At 56.9% G+C, this 22,812-nt stretch overlaps 2 protein-coding genes across 11 annotated transcripts in view; one reads left to right on the top strand and one right to left on the bottom strand.

Annotated features, from left to right (window-relative positions):
* The window catches only part of Lrsam1 (leucine rich repeat and sterile alpha motif containing 1), a 29,098-nt gene extending 24,268 nt beyond the window's left edge, over positions 1-4,830 (top strand). For 8 of the 9 annotated variants that reach the window (XM_023565456.2, XM_063227815.1, XM_063227811.1 and 5 more), the window contains 5 exons: positions 1,413-1,511; positions 1,899-2,030; positions 2,819-2,900; positions 3,385-3,530; positions 4,416-4,830. In XM_023565456.2, the coding sequence (XP_023421224.2) occupies positions 1,413-1,511; positions 1,899-2,030; positions 2,819-2,900; positions 3,385-3,530; positions 4,416-4,541 (585 nt within the window). In that variant the 3' untranslated portion in view covers positions 4,542-4,830. The remainder of the gene's footprint in view (positions 1-1,412; positions 1,512-1,898; positions 2,031-2,818; positions 2,901-3,384; positions 3,531-4,415) is intronic. The other variant, XM_063227804.1, reaches the window with a different exon arrangement.
* Positions 4,831-6,316: 1,486 nt separating this feature from the next.
* The window catches only part of Niban2 (niban apoptosis regulator 2), a 47,353-nt gene continuing 30,857 nt past the window's right edge, over positions 6,317-22,812 (bottom strand). For both annotated transcript variants that reach the window (XM_063227788.1, XM_063227785.1), the window contains exons 3-14: positions 20,371-20,499; positions 18,913-19,018; positions 17,293-17,460; positions 12,256-12,371; positions 11,545-11,649; positions 11,309-11,471; positions 10,495-10,682; positions 9,349-9,504; positions 8,899-9,015; positions 8,681-8,788; positions 8,483-8,594; positions 6,317-8,116 (exon numbers count right to left, since the gene is read on the bottom strand). In XM_063227788.1, the coding sequence (XP_063083858.1) occupies positions 7,554-8,116; positions 8,483-8,594; positions 8,681-8,788; positions 8,899-9,015; positions 9,349-9,504; positions 10,495-10,682; positions 11,309-11,471; positions 11,545-11,649; positions 12,256-12,371; positions 17,293-17,460; positions 18,913-19,018; positions 20,371-20,499 (2,031 nt within the window). In that variant the 3' untranslated portion in view covers positions 6,317-7,553. The remainder of the gene's footprint in view (positions 8,117-8,482; positions 8,595-8,680; positions 8,789-8,898; positions 9,016-9,348; positions 9,505-10,494; positions 10,683-11,308; positions 11,472-11,544; positions 11,650-12,255; positions 12,372-17,292; positions 17,461-18,912; positions 19,019-20,370; positions 20,500-22,812) is intronic.

Raw genomic sequence — 22,812 nt, forward strand, 5'->3', positions numbered from 1 at the left:
CAAAACAAAACAAAACAAAACACACTTTAAAAGGGCTGGGGATTTAGCTCAATCCTCCCAGCATTCAATCTGCATTACTACCACCCCCCAAAAAAAGAAGGAAAAAAGATTGGGACCATGGCTCACTGGTGGCACACTTGCCCAGTACACACCAGGCCCTTAGCAAGCCACCCTTTTCACCTCTGTGCAGTGTTTTTTCCATGGCCAGGCCTTGGTGCTGGACATGTACACTGCTGCAGGTGTGTCAGCCTTTGTAAGCAAGGCCCACTCAAGTGTCTCTGCTGAGGCTTTGGGAACAGCTGGAGAGGCTCCCTTAGGAGCCAGGTCTGTGTCCAGGGAAGGCCACCCACTCCACTTTTGGCAGGAGCAGCCCCACGCTCCCCTGTACCCAGCTGGTTTTGAACCTGGCACATCAGGGTGGCTGGGCCCCGCCCCCTCCGTGGGCATCTGCAGATGCAGGGACACCTGAGCCTCGAGTGTAGGGCCCAGGTCCACCTGCCAGGGAAAAGCCCGGGTCTCTCCTGTGACCTGGTGAATGCCCAAAACATCCCTAGTTCCATCTGGGGCCGGGATATGCAAGGTAAAAAGGGCAAGACCAGCCTCTTGCGAAGCCCCACACAGATGGCATGGCCTCGAGCTCCAGCCTGGGGGGAAGCAGCTCTTCAATGGAGGACAGGGTCATGGGCACAGGAAGGAGATGCATCTGCGGCAGAGGAGCAGGCAGATGCTCAACATGGTCCAGGAGGGACTGCCAAGGGCAGCTGAGTCTAGAGAGGCTGGGGTGATGGCAGCCCAGGTCCTGCCCCCGTGACCTACCCACTGCATCCTGCCCTGACCCTCCCATCCCAGCCAGGATCTCAGGGTCAGGAAGAGGAAATAAAGTGGCCCAGTTTGGAGCCCTGCGGTCTGAGGACCAATGGCAGCTGCCAGGATCACTGCTACCAGGGCTGGTGGTGTCCTTTGCTCCCTGCATCCCAGCCCTCCATCAGTATTTACTGATGGCCAAAGGCCGGGCTCATGGCCCCTGGCACAGTCACCATCCTTTAGCCTCATTCCAGAGCAAAGCCTGCTCAGAACGAGGGTGATCTGAGTGAGAACCTTGTTCTCCGCTGCCTGAGCTCTGGAGGACGAAGGTGGCTGCAGGCAGCTCTGCTGTCCCACAAGCAGTCAACCGCAGTCCTGCCCAGGCCTGGGGCATTCCCTGCCCAGGGGTATGGCTTGGGCAGCTCTGGGTTCTACCCTGAGGTCATGCTTGGCAGCATGGGCACCAGCCCGGTGTCTCAGTGAGGACCCTGAATGATGACCTCCTTGGTGACGCTGCGGAGCCAGGCATCCCTCAGAGGCACTGGCCACTGCCACCAGTTGCGATTTCCCAATATGTGACTGACATTGCCTGGTTCTGTCCCTGGCAGGCAGAGTTAGAAGCCAAAAGCGAGACCAAGCAGGAGAACTACTGGCTCATTCAGTACCAGCGACTCTTAAACCAGAAGCCATTGTCCTTGAGGCTGCAGGTGAGGACCTGGTACCCATCACTCTGGGTCATCTGCTTCATCTTCCCAAAGACCTGCATGCCAGGTCTGTGCAGGGACAGAAAGAATAGTGAGTGATGGGTGTGGCATGTGTGCTTGCACACGCTCTCCCTCCCTCCCCACACACCCACACACTCTTCAAATATATAATAAAAATTGAAGTTGGGGGAAGGATGGTGCACATCTGTAATTCCAGCACTCAGGAGGCTGAGGCAGGAAGATCACCATCAAAAGAAAACAAAAACCTCTCCCATGCCCTGTGTTGCGCATTTTGCTTCCACACCTTTAGTTTCCTCTGGGAAGCAGTCACTGAGGTCTGCTTTGCTTCCCCCGGAGTAGCCGTGACCTTCTCTGGGGTCCTTCTTGCAGGAGGAGGGCATGGAGCGCCAGCTGGTGGCCATCCTGGTGGAGCTGTCAGCCGAGCACTACCTACCTATCTTTGCCCACCACCGCATCTCCCTGGACATGCTGAGCCGGATGAGCCCTGGGGACCTGGCCAAGGTGGACCACGGCAGCCCCTGTGGGAAGCGAGGGTGCTAGCCTGGCCTTGGGGCAACTTGCTTTGCTTGAGGTTGTGGTGAGGCCTGGCATGACCCAGTGGCCCAAGGCCTCCTTGTGTCCAGTGGTCAGAAAACCTGCCCATCTGCTCCAGCCACCTCTGGTGTACCCTCCATTCCTAAGGATCCCAGGGATATGGGTCATGCTGAACCCACATATCCCCATTTGCTCAGATTGGGCCTTCAAACTGTAAGATCAGCTGGGCATGCTGGTGCATGCTGTAGCACTCAGGAGGCTGAGACAGGAGGATCTCCAAGAGTTTAAGGTCAGCCAGGGCTACACAGTAAGACCTTGTCCCCAAAAGATGAAAAACAAATTGCAGTATCAACACAGGTCCTGGGAATCATCTAGGCCAGCCCTTCTCCTGCCCCCCTCCCCATTTTTCGGTCACAGCCACAGTACTGACGCAGCCCTGGCTGTGCTTTGGGTCAGAATGAGCTCCCACTGAATTATGTCATTGACCCTTCAACACAGGATAGTGACAACACCCAGTGCCTGGCTCCATGCTGAGCTGCTTTTGCTCCCTGCTTCACTGAATGGTCCCAGCAGCTCCTGGAGGAAGGACCCACCTTCCCATCAGGCACTGTCCCGAGAGAACCAGGTCTCCGAGGGCCTAGGGGTCTCATGACCCTAAGCGTCTGGGCCTTGGCTGATGCCAGGGGTTGGGAGGAAGGCTGCGGGATGGGCCTGCCTTGCCTCTGCCTCAGTCTGCTCTCCTCTCCCCGGCACAGGTGGGCGTGTCGGAGGCCGGGCTGCAGCATGAGATCCTCCAGAAGGCCTGGGAGCTGCGGGACGTGGCCAGGACCCAGCCAGGTACCGACCCCGGGGCTGACCCTCAATGAGGGCCCAGCTGAATGTGGCGTTGCTCGCTGCTGGCTTCAGGGCAGAGCAACTCCTGGGAGCTGAGGGCTCCTCGTTGTGCCTCAGCCCATGAGTCACTGGATGGGCAGCCCCCTGGGCCGTGTGGCTCTGCCCTATGCACAGCCAGAGGCAGAAGCTCCGCCCCCAGTCGAGGGCTCCCATTCTGCGGCTCCACCGCTAGATGGCAGTGCGGCCCCAGGAGAGTGACCTCCCTCTCAAGAGCCTGGGATCCCTGGCAATGAAGTCAGGGATGAGCGGTCCCAGTCAGCAAGGACAGGCACCATCCCCGTCCTGAGATGGATTAGGACAGTGAGGCTGGGCAGAGGCAGGAAACCGAGTTCCTGGCTCCGTCTCTACAGCAGGCAGTGCCAGGGAATCTCCCAAGGGTTAAGAAAGTCGGGGATGCGCCTTGCATCAGCTCCTCTGGTCCCCACAGAGCTGAAACCCCCCAAAGGGGAGGTCGTGGAGACCCCGGAACCACCCACAGCGCCCCTGGAGCCTGCAGAGCTGGTGAGGCCATCCGCGCCCCCAGCGGAGCCAAAGGTGCAGATGTCGGAGTGCGTTGTGTGCCTGGAGCAAGAGGTAAGTGGGGTGACATGGGGCCTGGTGGGGGGCAGGGCCTGGCTACAGCCCGCACTTGCAGGCACATGGGTGATTTCGACTTTGCTCTAGTTACATAAATATATTCACCAGCTATTTTGGAAAATACAACAAAATAAAAATACAGGAAGCCGAGGGGACCCATGGTCCTATGATGCAAACATGATCACCACTAACATCACCTTCTGCACCTTTTTCTTTTCTTATAAGGATTTTTTTCTCCAGTTTAATAAATACATTGGGGAAATTTCTCATTTCATCAAATATCAACAACATGCTTTCCCTTTATTTAGACTCAGTTTTAAACCGGGCATGCTGGCACACACCTATCATCCCAGCAGGAGGATTGCTGTTAGTTCGAGGCCAGCCTGGGCTTCATAGTGAGTTCAAGACTGGCCTGAGCTGCATAGCGAGACCCTTCCTCAAAAAGATAAGAAGGGGAGGGGCTAGGCATGTGGCTCAGTGTGAAGCCTCTGTTCAGTCGCCAGTACTACTGAAAAAAAAAAAGGGAAAGGAAAGGATGGGAGGGAAATTAGAAAGTTGGAGGGAGGGTATTATATTATTTTTTAAAATTTTATATTTTTTATTATTTATTTTTAATTATGCGTTATTTACAAGGCACAGAGAAATCAGCACAAAAGTAGCATATAGTCTTGTGATGTTTGGCCCCTGGTCATAGCTCCACCAGAATTTTTTTTATACCGAGAACTGAATTCAGGACCTTGCCCTTGCCAGGCCGGCACCATGCCACTGAGCTGTACCTCAGGCTCCACCAGGTTTTTAAAACAAACTGCGAAGGGCCTGGCTCAGCTGCATCTCTGAGAGCCAGGCCAGTGACCCACATGCTGCACTGTCCCCTCCCTGCAGGCCCAGACTGTCTTCCTCCCCTGTGGCCACGTCTGCTGCTGCCAGCAGTGCTGCCAGCCCCTGCGCACCTGCCCCCTGTGCCGCCGGGACATTGCCCAGAGCCTCCGCATCTACCACAGCAGCTGAGCGCCGCACCTGCTGCCCACAGCCGGCTCACCTCGCAGCTCCCTGCCACACAATCCGGGCCAGGCAGGGACGCTCCTGACCCCGACACGGCTGCTCAGAACACAGGCAGAAAGGAAGGCGGCTGTCCCTTGCCTGGGCTAGAGGGACACCTCCGGAAGGGGCGAGTTGCGCAGGCCCGGCCCCCAGCCTCCCCTCTGCTGCTGTTGCACGTGCCCTGCCTCCTGTACACATCTGTGCTGCCCCCACACAGTGGAACCCAGAGCGGGACATCAATAAAACCTAAAGCGCGCTCCTTCCCTGGCTCCTCTGGGGGCGGGCGGGCACTGGCCAACTCCTTTGTGGGCGGGGACGCGACCTGGGCAGCCAGAGCCAGGGGTGGCAGTGGCCCGTGGCCCACAAACTGGTGGTGCCCTGTGGATCAACACTGCATCCCTACTGCCGTTACCCTGGATGGGCAAGCCGAAGCAGGTAGATGCCCAGACCTCGGAACCGGGATGTTGCAGTACGGGTTCGGAGCCCGCGTTTCCCGTACGGGACCTGCATGTGGCGTCCGTGGGACGCCCAGCAGCTGCGCGTGCCAGTGCTCGAAGGAGTGGTGCGTGTTTCTCACAGGCAGCATCGCTCAAGGCACCTGGGCTCAGCGCAGGCCTCCAGGACTTTCCCCTGTCCTGCGAGTGTGGTTCACGACGGCGCCCTTATGCTAGCCGCCACCGGGGGGCGCTCGGTGCTCAGCTGAGGCGCAGGGTGGATAGGGGTGCGCCAAATGACAGGCCCTGGGAGGCAAGATCCCCCCCCTGACCCTGCTTCCCCACTCACTGGAGCCATGACTCCTGCAGCGCTAAGGGGGGGGGGTGATATATATATGCCCCTCACAGTGTGGGTCCTGCTATTCGGTGCCTTAGCTGGGTGCCCCCCCCTACATTTTCCTGGGCTCTGCCTGGCCAAGAGGGGAGACTGAGGCCAACCAGGCCACATTATGGAGCACAATGGCTTATGGGTCTTCCCTCCTTACTAGGGCGCTAGGACCTCTGCCACTCCCTCCTATAACTGAGGAGCTCCAGGTTCAGATTTGCCCAGGACAACAGCAGAACAGCGGGGTCCCCAAACTCAGACCCAGGCCCTCCATTTTCTGCACCTTCTCAGTGCTGCTGAGGAAGAGGGGCCGGCTGCCTGCCAGGGACACCAGTAGAGACATGTGTTACCCACTGATGGCACATGAGTGACAGTGGCTGCAGGGCCCTCAGCGTAGCCTCAGCCAAGCTGCCCCAGATCCCTGACCCCCCACATGAACACATAAGTGCATTTTCCAAATGCCAGTGTGGGACCCAGTCTGGGAAGAACTGGCATGGCTGTCTGCCATGGGTGAGCACCCAGGGCCTTGACTGCCTTTAAGGCCCTGCTGTTCTGGTCACTCCCTGCTAAGCAGCAGCCTGCCCAAGCTGGGCAGAGGACACCACCCGAGAGGCCATCAGAAGCAGAGCCACCCACAGCTCCATGACCTTGGACAAGTCCTTTCTGAGTCTCAGTCTCTTCACTCAGACTGTGGAGCTGGGCATGGTAGCACACACCTGTATTCCCAGCTCTGGGAAGGCTGAGGCAGCAGGATCACTGAGTTCAAGGCCAGCCTGGACTACAGAGTGAAACCCTGTCTAAAGCAAAACTGACACTGAACCAGCAGATCTTGGGCAGGAAAATTGTCCTGTACGGTCCCTGGCTCAGGCACTGTCCCCCTCCTCACTCCCAGCCCGCCCCCCTCCCCAGCACACAAGAACAACTTTAAATAAAGCATTTATTGATTAGCAGAAGCTTAAACAGTTTGCATAGTATTTGCAATACCATATCCGGAAAGGCTGATTGAAACCCCCAAGGCACTAGAGGGGAACATCCGAAGAAGTTAGTGATGCAGCCAACATTGGGCCTGGGGGGCTAGGGGTCCCTGAGCACCCGCTGCCATCCTGTGGGTCTAAGGTCCCTGCCCTGAGGAGCAGGTCTGGAGCACAGAGTTGCCAAGTGGGACCCTGGGTGGGGGCTGCCACCCCAGGGCTTCCTCAGCCTGACCTTCGCACTCAGACCAAGCAGTGGAGGCCACACCAAGCCCCAGGTGATTCATGAGGGCATTTTTAGAGCAGGACCCAGAATTTCGAAGGTCAGGTGACTTGGGGCTCAGAGGCAGCAGAGGCCGTGCCCCACTTGCCCTTGGAAGCCCTGTCCAGGTCCCTTGGAGGTGGCAGGGAGGTAACACTAGGCCTCCAAGCAATCTGCCAGGTCAAAAGGTGAACCAAGGCCAACAGGGCAGGGGGCAGGGAACTCCAAGACCACCCTGGATCCCAGGCAGCAGGCTGGAGACCGGTGGGGACTGGGAGAAACAGGTGTGTGCAGAGGCCCCCCCAGATCCCCCACTTCCCAAGACACACTCTGCCCCCTCAGCCTGGAGCCTCCTACACAGCTCACGCACCCCAACCTCAACTCATCTCTCCGACACTTCTCACCACACATATCAGCACGTCCCAGGTCTTTCTCGCATCCATGGCCCCTCACCACTCCCCTCAGGAACAGGGCCACATACAGCACTCTCCTATCCCCACTTGGTGACCCCCTCTTCCAGCACCCTCAGCCAGGCAGGGTAGCCTGGGGTGGCAGGACGGAAATGGGGCCCCAGCACGCCCCCTGGTGGGATGAGGTCAATTCGCCAGCTTCCCAGACTTAGGGGCAGCGCCCCGCACCCATCCTTCTCCCTCCGGGATGGCAAGACCCACAGGGAAATGGAGGTGCCAGAAACAGGGTAGGATGGAGGAGCACCCCGGTCCCCTCCAGCTGCACTGAACCCCCAGCACAAAGAGAAAGCCTGGAAACCAGACCCTGCATCCAAGATCAGCCCACAGAAGGGAAGATGGGGAGCAGCCGAGGCTGGGCCGCACCCAGTAAAGTGACTCAGTGGGCACAGAGCACTGCCCCTGCCCAGGGCCCCCTGAGCCCGCTGGTGCCTCCAAGGAAGCAGCCGCTCAGCCGAGCCTAAAACTCCGTCTGCACCCCCGAGCTGTCCTCAGAGGTGGTGTGGATCAGGGTGCAGCCACCGGGGCTGGACACCTGCTCCCCGGTCTCCTGGTTGGTGGGGTTGGAGGGCTCAAGGTCCACAGCCTTCTCAGGGGGGAGATGCGGGGGCATCTCGGGGACTGCCTCGGGCTGGGGGGTCTCCTGGACCGGGGCCCCATTGAGCAGGGGGCTCTCAGCCTGCAGATCCTGGGACAGAAGGCTTCGGATCGTGTTGACACTGTCCGGGGATGCTGGGCACGCTGGGGATGGCTCAGAGCCCACCTCGAGAGGCAGCCCTGCCTCCTCATCCTGGACCACAGACACCACCTGCTTGGCGCGCCGGCGCTTCTCCGAAAGGGTGGCCCCTTCGGGGGCCACAGGACCCGGGCTGCCCCCACCACCATCACCACGGTCACCGTATTCTTCACCCCAGTCGATGGGCGCACCCTCGGCCAGCAGGTGCAGGTTGGGGTCACTGTTGTGCAGGACCACGCTGTCCCGGTACAGGTTGTGCTTCCGCTGCACTGCGGCCTCCTTCACAGCTGCAGGCCAACAGGGGGTTAGGACGCTTGGCCAAGCTACAGGCCCCCCTCCTCCCCTTGGGGTGGCCTGGATTGTGGCTCCAGCCACCCAGAGCCCAGGCTGTGAGCCACCAATGAGCCCTCAGCAAAGCCAAAGCCCTGAGCAAACAGGCACAGAGAGGAAGCCACTGCTCTCAGCTCAGCCTCGGTTGGGGCGTTGTTTGGTTTTTGCTTTTGAGACAGCGTCTCTGTTAGGCAGCTTAGGCTGGCCTCAGACTCAGTGCTCCTCCTGCCTCAGCCTCCCAAGGTATGCACTATCACGCCTGGTCTCTTGGGTTTCCCTTCATCCCTTTGCTGATGCCCCCCCAGCCCCGCATGGCCACACACCCTGCAGTATGTCCTTCATGACGGTCTGCAGCACCACCTCCTCGTATGTGTTCTCGACCAGGAGGAACCTGGCAAAGTCCTCGAAGATCAGCTCCTGGAAGCGGGGCAGCTCCTGTGGGGAACAGCAGTAGGCAGTAGACACGGGTCAGGGTAGGGCACGGCAGGGGAGAGGGCCAGGAGGCTGGGGTGGGCGCTCACCGACTTGCAGGTGGGCGCCAGCTTCTTGAGCAGGAAGGGGATGGTGACCTGCAGCAGCGCCTCCCGGAAGAACCGCTTGCGCACCGTGCTGCTGTCGTAGTCATATTTCTGTACAGCAGGGATCACCGGAGGGTACTCTGGATCAGCACTCGAGGCCACGTCGCTGGCAACCCCCCTCTGTCCCCCTGCCTGCAGGCCGCAGCTGGGGCTGGGCTCACCTTGAGTACCCGCTCCAGGATGCGCTGGATGGACTTGCACAGCTCCTCCCGCGTGGGCCCCTTTCCCAGCTCCTGGTGCAGCAACGTCTCGAAGGTGTACACTGCATTGTCCATTTGCTACAGGGACACCGAGGGGCACACCGTGGGGCTGCTGGGGTAACCGCAGCCCCTGCCTGACCACTGTTAAAGGGATCCCCAGCCTGCTCCCACCCAGGTCCTGGCCAGGAAGAGCAGGAGGCAGTCTGCGTGCCCCTTGTTCACACTGGTCACCATCTACTATGGGCATAGGAAGGGGTAGGCAGGAAGCGTGGACAGCTTCCAGGAAGAAGGGGTGGAGGCCCAGGCGTGGGCGGGAGGACGGGGAGCACAGGAGGTGGGTGGGGACCCAGCGGGCAGGTGCAGGCGCAGGATGGACAGGGCCACCCATGAGTGGTGGGGAGCGGGGCCCACCTCGCGCATGAGGATCTGGGCGCGCTGCTTGAACACGGAGGTGCTGGACACATCAAAGCGCTGCTGCAGCCCATCGAGCCGCAGCGGCTCCATCTTGTCGTAGCATCCCTGCATCTTCAGCGGGTGGTAGGCTAGCTGGGACAGCTTCTCCATGTACTGCAGGCCGTGGGGACACAGGGACCTCTCAGCTGGGGCCACCCAGAGGTAGGGCAGCCCGCAGACCCACACCTGCCTCAGCCTGGCACTGGCTGCCAGCCATGGGATCCTGCACCAGTGCCCACAGATAAACCTGGAGGCCCAGGCCAGGAAGGCAGAGCTGAAAAGAGACCTTCTCATCCCTGCCAGGGTGCTGGGAGACCTCAGGCAAGTCACTCTCCTCCTCTGGGCCCCGTGTCTTCAGCTCCAAAATCAGCTGATGGCTTTTCATGACATCTAAGGAACTTTCTATTCCTCCAATGATTCTTACTGTCTGTGGACTCCCAGTTGTGAAACGGAAAGGAGACAGCAGGGACATGGGACAGATTCTATCCCCACCTGACAGCTAGGGGGCAACTGGGCAGCCAGCTGTGGTAGGAACACTCATTCCAAGAACCCGGTAGCTGAGGACATTTGGAGGGCATCTGACTCACGTTTTCTTGTTTGTTTTTGTTTTCTGAGACAGGGTCTCACTATATATTCCAGGCTGGCCTTAAACGCACATTTAGCCCAGGCTGTGAGCTCAAACTCACAGCAATCATCTGCCTCAGCCTCCTGAGTCCTGGGATTACAAGTGTGTGCCACCACATCCAGCTTAAAGCCTTTTATATGTTAGCTTCCCAGGGAGTTAATAGTCCTCCTTTTGCCTAACTGCTGGCTCCCACCAGGACTTGGGACCACTCTGTTCCGGTCTATCTCCATGTGACCTTTGCTTATAGCCTCCCCCATCCCCAGTCCTGGCATCTGAACCCAAGACCTTGCTACTGAGCTACGGCTCCAGGCCCTTTCATCGTTTCTGTTTTGAGCCTCTCTCTAAGTTGCCCAGGCTCACACTGAGATCCTCCTTCCTCAGCCTCTCAGAGTGCTGCCATCCCAGCTTACTCACAGGTCCTGTCTGGGTGCCCCCTCCCCGCCAGTGCCCCAAAGGAACCAAAGCCAGGCCCAGCGCACCTCGCCCAGCTTGTCGATGCCACCCTCGTTGATCACGTTCAGGTTCATGTCGGTGACCTCCTTGAAGAAGACATCCCGCACCTCGGTGAAGCCCTGGCTGGTGGGTACCATGAGGGCCTCCAGGATGGACGAGATATAGGGCTGGACGTGGTTCCGCACACACACTTCCGCCTTGGGCAGGATAAACGCTGTGCCAGGAGGAGCCGGGTCAGTGGGGGAGGAGGGCTCTTGCCCAGCAGGTGGCACCCAGGGGCTGCTCAGGGCCCAGGCTGCCCAGAGTCCAATGCCACAGACGCATGGACTGTGCTGTTTTTACAGAAAGTCCCTGGTGGTGGCTCCATTCCCAGGCTCAGTGACTGCAGAGGAAGAGGCAGGAAAGATAACCACTTGCTCTACATAGTGAGACCCTGCGTCAATACAACTGAAGAGTAACAGGGGACTTGGAGATTGGACCAGAGGTATTTCTGACATTGATGAAACAACAAGAAACTAAGAAAACTGCTGTCTGAAAGGGGATGTGTGCACCTTCCTAGCATGCACAGGGTTGTGGATTTGTTTTGTTTGTTTTGTTTTGTTTTGTTTTGTTTTGTTTTGTTTTGGGACAGGGTCTCACTGCATAGCTCGGGCTGGCCTCGAACTTACAGTGATCCTCCTGCCTCAGCCTCTTGACTGTTGAGATGGCAGGCATGGGCCACCACACCAGGCCTTGATTCTATTTTCAAAAATGATCCACAAGCATGGACCATGCACTACACAGAAAGGAAGCTTGCCGGGCCCCCTCAGGGGCCAGTGACCGCAGGCGTGGCTGGCCTACCTCGAATCTTGCTGGCCAGGTGCTCCTTGGAGGTGATGATCTGGTCCATGTCCGTGCGGATGGTCGCCTCCATGGCGGGCCGGGCCCGCTGCAGCTTGGACAGCGTCTCCTCGAAAAGCACCTTGACCCGCTCATACACCATACGGTATGCGGAGTCTGAGATCTGCGGCAGCAGCGGTGTCACATGGGGCTGAAGGCCCGGACCCTGTCCCTGCCCCACCTGGGTCCCAGCTCACCTGGATCCACTGTCGTTGCCGCTCCTGCAGTTTCCCCTTCAGCCTCGGTGCAAGCTCTGCCTTCAGCTCGGGGCCCAGCTCCTCCATTACCAGGTTGCTCAGGATCTAGGACCAAGAGGCCCACACCAGGTTTGCAGGGGGGCCAGTGACCTCCATTTTTCTCTCTGTATTTTGGTCCAGGCCCTCCAGCCCCTCTCCTCTGCTTTGGCCCTTTGGCTCCACATGCCCCAGAGGGTCAGGCTTACCTGCCTGGGTGCCCTGCAGGCTTCTCAGACTCTGAGGCCCGGCCCCAGGCCCTTTGCACATGGCAGCCTCCCATGTCCAACACTCCAAGCCCTCCCATTCTGGCTGAGTGCATGCATGCATATGTGTGTGTGCGTAATATGTTTCTTTTTTAAATTTGTGCGACACAAGGTCTCACTATATAAATCAGGTTGGCCTCATGGTGATCCTAAAGGTGATCCTCCTGCCTCAGCCTCCCGAGTACTGAGATTACAGCCACCACATTCAGTTTGAATGTCAGTCCTCCTTGGAGTCAGAGCTCCTGAGGGGCCAGGGCTGCATCCGCACATGGTGCCTGGTCCCCCAAGGTGCTCAGTAATTGAGTGATGAGGAACCCCATGGACCTTGCACTGACCCCTTCTGTCCAGATCTGAACCCTTGTCTCCCCTTATCCCCCAGAGCCTGTCTGCAGCCCCCGCCAGACCTCACCTGCACCTCGTTCCCGCACAGCATCTCCCAGGTGCCGTACAGCTCCTTGGCCTGGCGGTACATGCGGATGGCATCTGTGAAAGCCGGGCCCTCCACCTTGGAGTCCTCGGGGATGCCTAGCCCACAGGAGGGAGAAGGGCTCAGCTGACCGAGCAGACACGGGCCACACCAGCAGCACCACTGCCCAGCTTGCTCCTCCAGACCCCAGCCCCTGCACCTGCACCCCTGACAACCAACCAGCCTCGAGGTCGGGCCTCGGGCCAAATGGCACAGGCATGGCCAAAGGGGACTCAGTTTCCCTGGCAAGAGCAACAGTCACCCCGGCCTGGCTTCACCCTGGTACTTGGGGGTGCCCTGCGTCCCAGTGGGGCCAGGTGGGGAGCCGTGAAGTCTGGGGCATGGGAAGCTCAGGGTGCCCATGGAGCCTTCTTTTTTCTTTTTTTTTCCTTCTTCTGTATTTTGATTGTCGTTTTGGTACCTGGGCTTGAATCCAGCCCTGTCCACAGAGCTACATTCTCATGCCTTTCTTTGTTTTTTCATTTTTTTAAAAATGTGTTTTCTATTTTGAGACAGGGTCTCGCCAAGCTGCCCGAGCAAGGATTAAACTTATACTTCTCCTGCCTCAGCCTCCCAGAGGCAGGCAGGCTCCCAGTGTTAACACTTTCTGTCAGGAACTAATAGAAACCAGATGGCCCTGCCAGCCCTGGGTCTGTCTTGTCCCAGGGACTGCATCAGCTGCTGATAAAAAGAACTTGGGCTGGGGATGTAGCTCAGTGGCATAAGCGCCTGCCTGGCAAGTGCCAGGTCGTGAGTTCCATCCCTGGTACCAAAAAAAACAAAAAACAAAAAAAACCCAAATGCTAGAACTTTACTGAAGAATAAACGCAGCCACGCATGGAGCGCACGCCTAGAATCCCGGCACCCAGGAGGCTGAGGTGGGAGGACTGACTGCCTTGAGTTCAGGGCCAACCTGAACTACACAGTGATGCCCTGTCTCAAAAAACACACACAGAAAAAAACCCTAAATGGCCCTGGGAGCACAGCTCTCCAGGAGAGCTCGGGCCTAGCATCAAGCCCTGGCTTCCATCCCCAGCACAATCATTCGGGGGGGGAAAAAAACTGACAATGACTAGAAAAATGTCGGTCACTGGTGGTGTTGGTGGCCTATATTGGAGAAGGCATGGATGAGACAAAGACCCCAGACCCAGAGCCAAGGAGGCTGGCAGGAAGTTGCAAAACCTGCTGGGGTTGGGGGGTGGCTCCCCAGCAGAGGGCCTGACCACAGGGTCCCCAGAGCCCAGGGGAGGGGAAGCAGCAGCTGCACCCCACAACTCCCAGTGCCTGCTGCCATGACTGCAGGCTGAGTCACTGCATTGGCGGGGGAGGGGGGAATCTCAGAAGGGGAGGGCCACAGGACTCACCACCTGCGCCAGACTGGAGCTACGGGACAGGGAAACTGAGGCCCAGCGCCCCTCCCAGCGCTGAAGCACAAGGGATGCCTGCCCCTGCATGTTGAGGACCACAGTCAGACAGGCAGGGGGCAGTATCAGAGCAGGCAGCACAATGGGGAGAACCCACACGGAGGTGGAGTGGTCCCAACCAGGGCGACCTTCTCTGGTCCACACATCTGCTGAGTTTGACAGGCTTGAGTTACCACCCCTGCCTGGCACTCTCCTACCAGCCGGGCTGCTACCCACTCAATGGCGCCCCCTCCACACACTCTGAAGTCCTATCTTTATTTACTTGTGTTTTTGGTTTTTTAAGACAGGACTTTGATATGTAGTTCAGACTCCCAGTGATCCTCCTGCCTCAGCCTGCTGGGATGACGGTATGCACCACCACACCCCGACATCCCTCATCTTTAGTTCAGCGCCATGGAAAAGCAGCCAGACACCAAGACCAGGGCTAAGCCCGTTCCACTGAGATCCTTCTCAGAAGGAGAAATCAACAAGTCCCTGTCTCTCTTCCGCTGTTCTGGGGACTGAACCCAGGATTCTCTACACTACTACCACTGCCACTGCCACTGAGCTCCATGCCTAGCCCTTCTTCAAGCTTTATCTGAGACAATGTCTTGCCGTGTTGCCCAGACTGAGCTTAAACTTGTGATCCTGCTTCCTCAGTCTCCTGAGCCTCCTGGATAGGGTTGCAGGTGCGCTCACGCTGTGCACAGCTGCCAGGGGAAATTTCATGAAAAACACGAAGTTATGGAAGGTGAGGAGCTGAGGCAGGAGGATTGGGGGAGCCCCGAACCCTGGAGTCAGCTGAAGGCGAGAGCCAATTTCGATACATAAATAAATAAAAAAACAAACAAACCAAACCCCAGGTGCTCACAGCGAGATGGCCCTGCCAATAACCCGCCCTGGACTTCTGGCCTCCGGACCTGGGAGAAAGTCCCATCTGCGCCCGTAAGCTAAGCGACCCGCAGCTCTGAGACAGGAGCCCTGGACTGAGGCTCCACTCCTGCGCCGAGCCAGGAGGAGAAACCAGAAACCTCGGCTCAGAGAGTGCAGGCCCGGGCTCCCGGCACCCCCCGCTGCGGAATGGGAAGGGCACGGCCAGGGCCCGAGCCCAAGCCCCGGACACCTCGTGAGAAAGGAAGCTCGGTCTCAGCCCGGGTGGGAGCAGGAAGGCAGCGCTCCGGCGGCCAGACAGGCTCCGACCCCTCCACCGCAGCTCACCCCGGGCCCGGCCCAGCCGGTGCCCCAGCCGCCTCCCGCCACCCCCTGCGGCCCGAGGAATGCAGGATGCAGGAGCCGGGGCGGGGCTGGCGGCCACCCAGCGCGGCGCCCTCCCCGCCCACCCCCACTTCCTGGCAGCCCCAGGAGTGAGCGCTTCCAGCTCCACACATTCCAGGGCCAGGTTCTCACAGTCCCGGCAGGGCGGAGGGAAGGCCAGGCCGAGTCAGAAACCAGCTCTTCAGCCCCCGCCCGCAGACTCCGGTCCCAGCCAGGACGCCCCGCCCCGCCCCGCCCCGCAGCAACTTCCAGACTCCTCTCCTACCAGCAGCAACCCCTCTCGGAACCAGCACTCGCCACCATCAGATAGGCGAGTGGAGACGTAGCTCCTTCCCTACAGGGCATGGGGTCCCCCAACCCACCAGGCCAGGTCAGCACCCAGGGTCCGGGTCGGGGAGGGAGAAGGGCACCCGGCCGGCAGCAGAGCCAGAGCCAGAGCCCCGGCCCCAGGGACCTGGGAACAGGAGGCCCTTTGTGGGCGGCAGAGCATGACCCAGCCCAGGTAGCAGGGGTTGGCCCCACGAAGATTGGCAGAGATTCCAGATGGGCAGAGGCGTCTCCAGAGAGGTGGGGTGAGCTGGCTTCCCCGCAGTGCCCACGCCACCACCCCTCACAGTGGGGTGGGGCTGTGCTGGAGGCAGAGGTAAGAGCAGGTGCAAGGATCTCTCTCTGCCTTCCTGAGGCCCAGCCCAGGCAGAAGAACCCCGCCCCACCCAGCAGCCGCACTAGGCCATCCCCACCCCAACTCAGGGCCTAGACAGGTCCTCTGAGTTATGATGGGAAAATACAGTGCGTGTAAATTTTTTAAAATTTATTACAGTAAAGGATACATTGCCACAAACCTCCTCAAAACACTCCTCTCATTCGGAACATTCTTATCCCATTTTCTTCCCACTCCTGAAGCAGTTCTGGAAGGCCTCTTTTGTGTCTTCAGTTGTGCTGCGCTGTCTTGATGTCCTTTTCTCCCTCCCTCCTTCCTTCCTTCCTTCCTTTTTCTTTTGAGACAAGGTCTCACTAGCACAGGCTGTCCTCAAAAACTCAAGAGGCCTCAGCCTCCCAAGTACTGGGGTTACAGGCAGGCACTACCATACCCAGCTTGATATCCTGCACTGATTCAAAACATTTACCTTTCATGGTCTTTCTGACCTTGGGGAAGAACCAGAGGTCACACAGTACCAGACCTGGGACTTAGGTGGCTGAGGGAACACCATAATGCTCTTTCAAACCTGCCTTTCCGTTTGGGGAGCACCCGGCAGCAACATTCACCTATTTTAATCACACCTCATAAAGACACTGATGAACAAGGACTTCCAGGAGTGCTTTAGAAAGTGGCCAGAACAGTGGGAAGAGTGCGTTCAAAGCACGGGGAGGGTTCTGAGGGAGGTCCATGGCAATGATGTCTTCTCCTGTAATAAAATTCTAAACATTTAAACTTCGCCATCTTTCCTGTGACCTAGGACTGTCCACCCTGCAGGTCTAGGGCACCTGCCCCTCCCCGCCACCCGGAGGAACCCCTCATAGCCCCTCGGGGATCTCCCCCCACGCAGGCTCAGGGATCCCAGGGAGGCGTCCACTTTGCACCCAGCCCGGCTATGAGCTGTGACTCATCACCCGTGGCTCATCTGTCTCGACTTGTCCCCCCAGACTTGTTCCCCCTGCCTGAGGGCAGAAGACGCACCTGGCTCCCCTGCTGCACCCTCAGATAGGACCTAACAGTGGCTGCTGGCTGCACGACTGAGCTAGGCCATGCATTGCACGAGTTCACAGATGTTCCCAGGTCACATTGGTGGTAAAGACAGGAAGGACACAGTAAGAAAACTTTGCCCAGGGGCTGGGGATTTAGCTCAGCGGCATAAGCGCCTGCCTTGCAAGCAGGCAGTCGTGAGTTCGATCCCCGGTACCGATAAAAAGGAAAAAACTTTGCTCAGCAGAGTGCAGACTCTCCTTGTGGGGTTCCCAAACCCCTAAGACATAGAAAGACTGTCCCCAATTTACAGTGGGCTCCAAGAGGGAAGTCAACTTAAAAGTCATATTTTGAGAAAACAGTAGAATCGGCATTGTGCTTTCCTATGCCGGGGCCCAAGGATTCAACAACCACACCCCTCTGGGAACAACTTCCTAATTTCTCCTGGGCAACACCAGTGTCTTCATCAGGGAATAATATTTGAGGCTGATCATCAGCCCAGTTTCCTACCACCCGGAAGGGAGCCTATAAAATAGCCCACAGAGCAGGGTAGCGCCACCCCACTCAGCCACTAGGTGTCGCTGTATAACCCTGCAAGTCCCCCTCCAAGCAGCTCACCGTTATTGCAGTGCCGGACGCAGTCCTGCACCACCGCCTGCCACTTGTCCTGCTCGGCTTCTGTCATCATGCAAAAGTAGTAGTGTCGTGCATAAGGATGCCAGAGGATCAGTGGGAACTGGGTGGGGCACTTGAAGATGGGGGTGCTACCCGGTTTTGATGTGGTCCCTGTGGAGACAGTGCCTTGAGCAGTTAATGACTGCAGTGTCCCTGGTCAGAGGACAACGGGGAAGGCTGACCTGTCAAGGGTGGCTAGGGTCACTAGGGACATGGTGGCCTTTATTTTTCATCTCTCTCTTTTTTTTCCAGTACTGGGGATTGAACTCACAACCTTGCACTTGCCAGGCAGGAATTTATGCCACTGAACTGAATCCCTGGCTCTCTGTCTCTCTTTTGAGACAAGGCCTCACTTATAGCCCAAACTGGCCTTGAACCATGATCCTCCTGCCTCAGCCTCCCGAATGCTGAGGTCAGAAGCATGTACCACCACACCTTGCATGCAGCAGCATTCTTTCTGTCCTCCAGAGCCTGGCTACAGGAACCTCAGAATCCGGCACCCATGCTGACCCCTTCCCTAGCACTGCAGGAGGCCACACCTCCCTAGTGGGTAATCTAAACTTGTGTGTTTAGATGATTAGCGAGAGTCCTTGGGTTCAAAGGCAAAGCACTGTCTGCTTGAGTTTCCCTTCAAATTTCTGCTTTAGAGGCCAGAGTGTGGTTTAAATGTCCAAGTAGGGAGGGAGGCAGATGGGGCAGGGAAACAAAACAAATAAAAAGGAATTTATTTCTATTTGATCCTCATGGATATTCAAGATCCAGCAAAATACCTGGTCCTGAGCTGTGCCCCATCCCCCAGGTTAATGATGGGACAATAGTAGCTCTCTGTGCCCTGGCCTGGGTCAGCCCGGGCTGGGCCTGGGACACCCAGCACTTCTTGGGTCTGTGCCACACCCCAAGGTTGCTCTTCTCAAGCCTGCACAGCCCCACAGAGATGGACCCAGAGTCAGGACTGGGGTAGGGACAGTCAGAACTGTCCCCCCAGGCTGGCTTGACCGCAGGCACCTTGGTAGAGTGTGGAGAAACAGGACACCAGGAGCAGTAACTCCTAGCAAACCTGGCATGGACATGCAGTTTACGGGTCATCTCGGCAGGGTTACTGACTCAATTTCTTTTCTAGGGCAGCTCTCAAGAACTCAGGGAGCCAAGCACGGTGGTGCAGGCCTGTAATCCCAACATTCGGAGGCTGAGTCAGGAGAACTGCTGTCCTCACTCCACACCTAGCTAGACTGGGCTACTAAGTGAGCTGAAGGCCAGCCTGAACTGCATAGCGAGATCCTGTCTCAAAAAAACCAGAACCAAGACAGGGAGATAGGGAGACTCCCATTCCACAGTGGTGAGGCACAGGGCCCGGGTACCCGGATGAGGGCGCACACAGGTCCAGGCCCAATCCAGTGTGGCCTTGGGCAAAGCACACCTCTCAGGCCTAGCCACCTCTCCCCTTTGGAGGTTCAGGCTGTGTTAGTGCGGGACCTGAAGCAATGAGCTTGGGGCCACCCCCGCCTCTGGTCCCCTCCTGAAGCCTGTTGCAGGATGCCAGGCTGGGGTCGAGTGGCCTTTTACCTGGTAAGGAGTTGCCAACCAGCTCCAGGTATTGGTCCAGCGAGGTGAGGACTTTGTAGCCGGCACTGTTGATGATGGCGCGGGGTGGGACCTGCCGCTCATAGGCCTAAGGAGGGCAGGAGAGAAGGCCCCGAAAGTCACAGAGGGGGCTGAGCCCAAATCCCAGCTCCAGTTCTGGCTGCAGGGCCCAAGGGTGGGGCGGAGAAGGAGAAGGAAGGAGCCAAGAAGGGTGCGGAGACTGTAGGGCGACCTCAGCACAGTGCCTGGCCCAGAACAGGGCTCAGGGTGTGTCTGTCACTGTCACTACCACCCCACTGCCTTCCATTCCACAGCTCCTCTAGTTAAGTGTACACTGGGCGCTGTACTGGGGCACAACACATGGCCACGACAAGAAGGCTGCTATTTGTCCCCAGAGCTGGGGTCTTTAATTATTACTTTGAACTCCTACCCCAACATACCTAGGTTCTAAGCACCCTCAGTCTCCTCCCAAGGAGAACTGGGTCAGGATACAGCGCCCCTGCAGGAGCCAGGGAAGAGTACTTGGGATGTAATGACTCCTACAGCAGGGGTGCCGTGCTGCTCCTGACCACTAGGTGTCACTATTGTCTAGGGATAGGCCGTGAAGCTGTGCGGTCTCTTCCCAATCAGATCCTGGGAACCGAACCCAGAGCCTTCACACTGAGCTACATCTGCAGTTCTCTAGAGATGAGGCCTTGCTAAATTGCTCAGGCTGGGCTTGAATTTATGATCATGCTGCCTCAGCCCCCTGGAGCACAGAAATTAGAGGCTTGTGTGCCACCACACCCATTAGAAATCCAAATTCCTTTTTTTTCGGTGGTGGAGGGGGTTGACTCAGGGTCTCACCATGTAGTTCAGGCTCACCTAAGGATGCTTAGAACCAGTTCCAGGCTGAACTGGAATTTGCAGTGATGCTCCTGCCTCAGCCTCCTGAATACTGACATTACAGGTATGTATACTTGGCTAGAAATGGAAATTCTTGGCCCTGCCTCAGATCCAAATCAAACTCTAGTTGGTCAGGCTCAGCAACCTCTTTTCTCCAAGCCCTCCAGCAAACCCTGAGGTTTCAACCTATCAGTTGAAAACCACTGTCCTGAGGGCCCAAAGGTGAGCAGACTCCCTGAGAATTCACCTGTTCAGAACAAGGAAAACAGGCCGATGCCTTGGGCTGCTCAGGAGAAAGGTCTGGCAGATGAAATCGGGGCTGTGGGTTTTCGAAAGAGCCCCAAGCAAAAACAAGGCACAGTCCACGCAGAGGGCAGGGCGGGCAAGCCTGGGGCAGGGACTGGCCAGTGGCCAGTGTGTCCTGCCTGCAGAACTAGACCAGGGGAAGGCAGCTGCCCAGGGTGTACGCAGGAGGGTGTAGGGAAAGGGAGTCACGGGCAGGGAGGAGCCAGAGCTCAGAACACTGGGGCGCCAGGGATGAGGGTGGGGGCTCACCACTTTGTTCTCATGCAGCACCAGCCCGTAGTTGTGGGGCACCAGGCTGAAGCGGTTCCTCCACTTCTTGCTGTCCTCCTGGTACTGGAAGAGGTTCCCCGAGAAGATGATGCGCTCGTCCAGCGGCACCTGTGGCAGTAACGGGGTCCCCTCAGGCCACAGCGGCTGCTTCCCAGGTCTCACCAGGCCTTACCCCAGCGGCCTCCGACTCAGCCGGGCCCAGGGCCTCCCATTCTGTCCTGGCCTAGGGCAGGCACAGCCACCCAACTCTGCCACCCTGAAGCAAGGCAGTCACCATAGCCAGAGGGGACACACCCCCGGCCAGCCCTGAGCCTCAGTTTCCCATCACAACAATGAAAACTTGAACAGGTATAGGGATGATTTGGGTTAGGGGCAAGCTGACTTTAAGGGGAGCTACAGAAGCCAGGACGGGACACGGTATACACACTCCAGGCAAGCTACTGCCCTTTTCTTGCCAAGCTAAGCTGTCTGCCCTAAGATAAATTTATAAAATAGTAAAAAAAAAATTTTTTTTTTTGTTTAAATGCAGTGATTAAACCGGGCTTTCACACTGAGCTACAACCCAGTCCTTTATTTCTTAAATTTAAGGTGGAGTTTGACTAAGCTGCCAGATTTCCTAGGCTGACCTTGAACTTGCTATCCTCTGGCCTCAGCATCCCAGAACACTGGAATGTTATGGCTTTTGTCTGGATGTCCCCAAAAGCCTCACACAGGCACGGGGGGGCCTTTTCAGCCATGCAAGGATCCAGAGGGTGCCATGCTGGGGTTAAGGGTGGGCGATTACTAAATCAGCCCGCTGACTGGTTTGGCGAAGTTCTGGGTGGGATGAAAGGTCCCCCGCCAGTGGGGGTGCTGCCTGCCTGGATGCAGCGTTAGAGGACAGAAAGCATCTGACCCTTATCCCTGCTGCTGCTGCCGGCTGGACGCAGCTTGCTGCCTTCTCCCTTCTGTCTGCCACGCTATCCTGCTTTGCAGCCAGCCAATTTCAGGCTGAAACCTCTACAATGGTGAGCTAAATAAATCTTTCCTGGTTTAACTTTTGAGTGTGGAGTATTTTATCACAGCAATAAGAAAAGTAATAAGTCACTGAAATTATAAGCATGTGCCCACCCTGTCCATCACACAGAAAAATAAGAAATGGAGCGGGCAGTGTTGAGACAGAGTCTTGATGTGTAATTCAGGCTGTCCTTGAAGTCACTATGTTGTGCAGGCTGCCCTTGGATTCGAGGCTATTCTCCTGCCTCAGCCTCCTAAATGCTGGCATTGCAGGTATATACCACCCACACCTGGCAAAAGAAACTTTTATAGTGCTCAATAAAGGGAAAAATTATTATTTTAATTATGCCCACATCTTTCTGGGCCCTTGCTCCCTCCTGGACAGGCCGCAGGAGTCCCAAGTCCCTCTGTAGCACCTTGGTGGCCTTCAGGCTCCCCTCTCCCCAGCTCCCCGCTATTACTGCTCAGGGAAACTGGAAACACTCCTGGAATAATGTCCTCAAACAATAGACCCGGGCTTCCTAGCCGGATGAAAATATTTACAGGATCACAAAAGCTGCCCCCCCCCCACAGCGGCCACAGGGAGCTTTGCCCACGCCACAAAGCCTTGGCTCTGTGTTCTATATTTATACCACCGACAGCCAGCCCTCCAATCCCTGTTTTTTTTAAGAAAGCAGGACCAGTCAGGTGTGGTGGTGCAGGCCTCTAATACCAGCATTTGAGAGGCTGAGACGGGCTGCTATGAGTTCAAGGCCAGCCCAGACTACAAAGCACCCCTGTCTCAAGAAAACAAAACAATTTAATTTAATCTTTCAAAGGGCCAACTCTTCAATTCATTGACTCTTTGTATTGTTTTCTTAGTCTCAATTACATTAATTTCTGCTCTAATCTTTATAATGTTCCCTCTCAAAGGAGTTCTGGGCTTGACTTACTCTTTTTCTAGAAATCAGGGGTTCAACCTCAGGTTATTTGGGTTCATGGATATGGCTCAGCAGCACAGCGCCTGCCTGGCAAGCTCGAGGTTCTGAGTTCAATTCCCAGTGCCAAAAACAAACAAACAAAAAAACAGTCTGTTGTTTACCTGAACTCACTCTGTTTTCCTGATACAGGTATTCACCACCACAAATTTCTCTGTCAGGACTGCTTTCACTGTGTCCCACAAGTTCCAGTGTGTTACATTTTGGCACAGCTGTTTAATTGTAGAAACTAATTCTCTTTTTTTGGCATCAGAAATTAAACTCAGGACCTTGCACCTGCCATGCAGATACTTTGTGCCCCTGAGCTACATCCCCGGTCCCTAATTTCTTCTTTAATTCCATTTGTGATCCACTGGTTGTCCAGGAGGGTGCTATTTAATTTCCATGTATTTATGGAGTTCTCATGGTTTCTTCTGCTGTTGATTTCCAGTTTCATTGCACTGTAGTC

This window comes from Cavia porcellus, unplaced genomic scaffold (assembly GCF_034190915.1).
Source record: "Cavia porcellus strain 051 isolate PalLab524CR breed Dunkin Hartley unplaced genomic scaffold, mCavPor4.1 scaffold_1, whole genome shotgun sequence".
Classification (NCBI taxonomy): domain Eukaryota; kingdom Metazoa; phylum Chordata; class Mammalia; order Rodentia; family Caviidae; genus Cavia; species Cavia porcellus.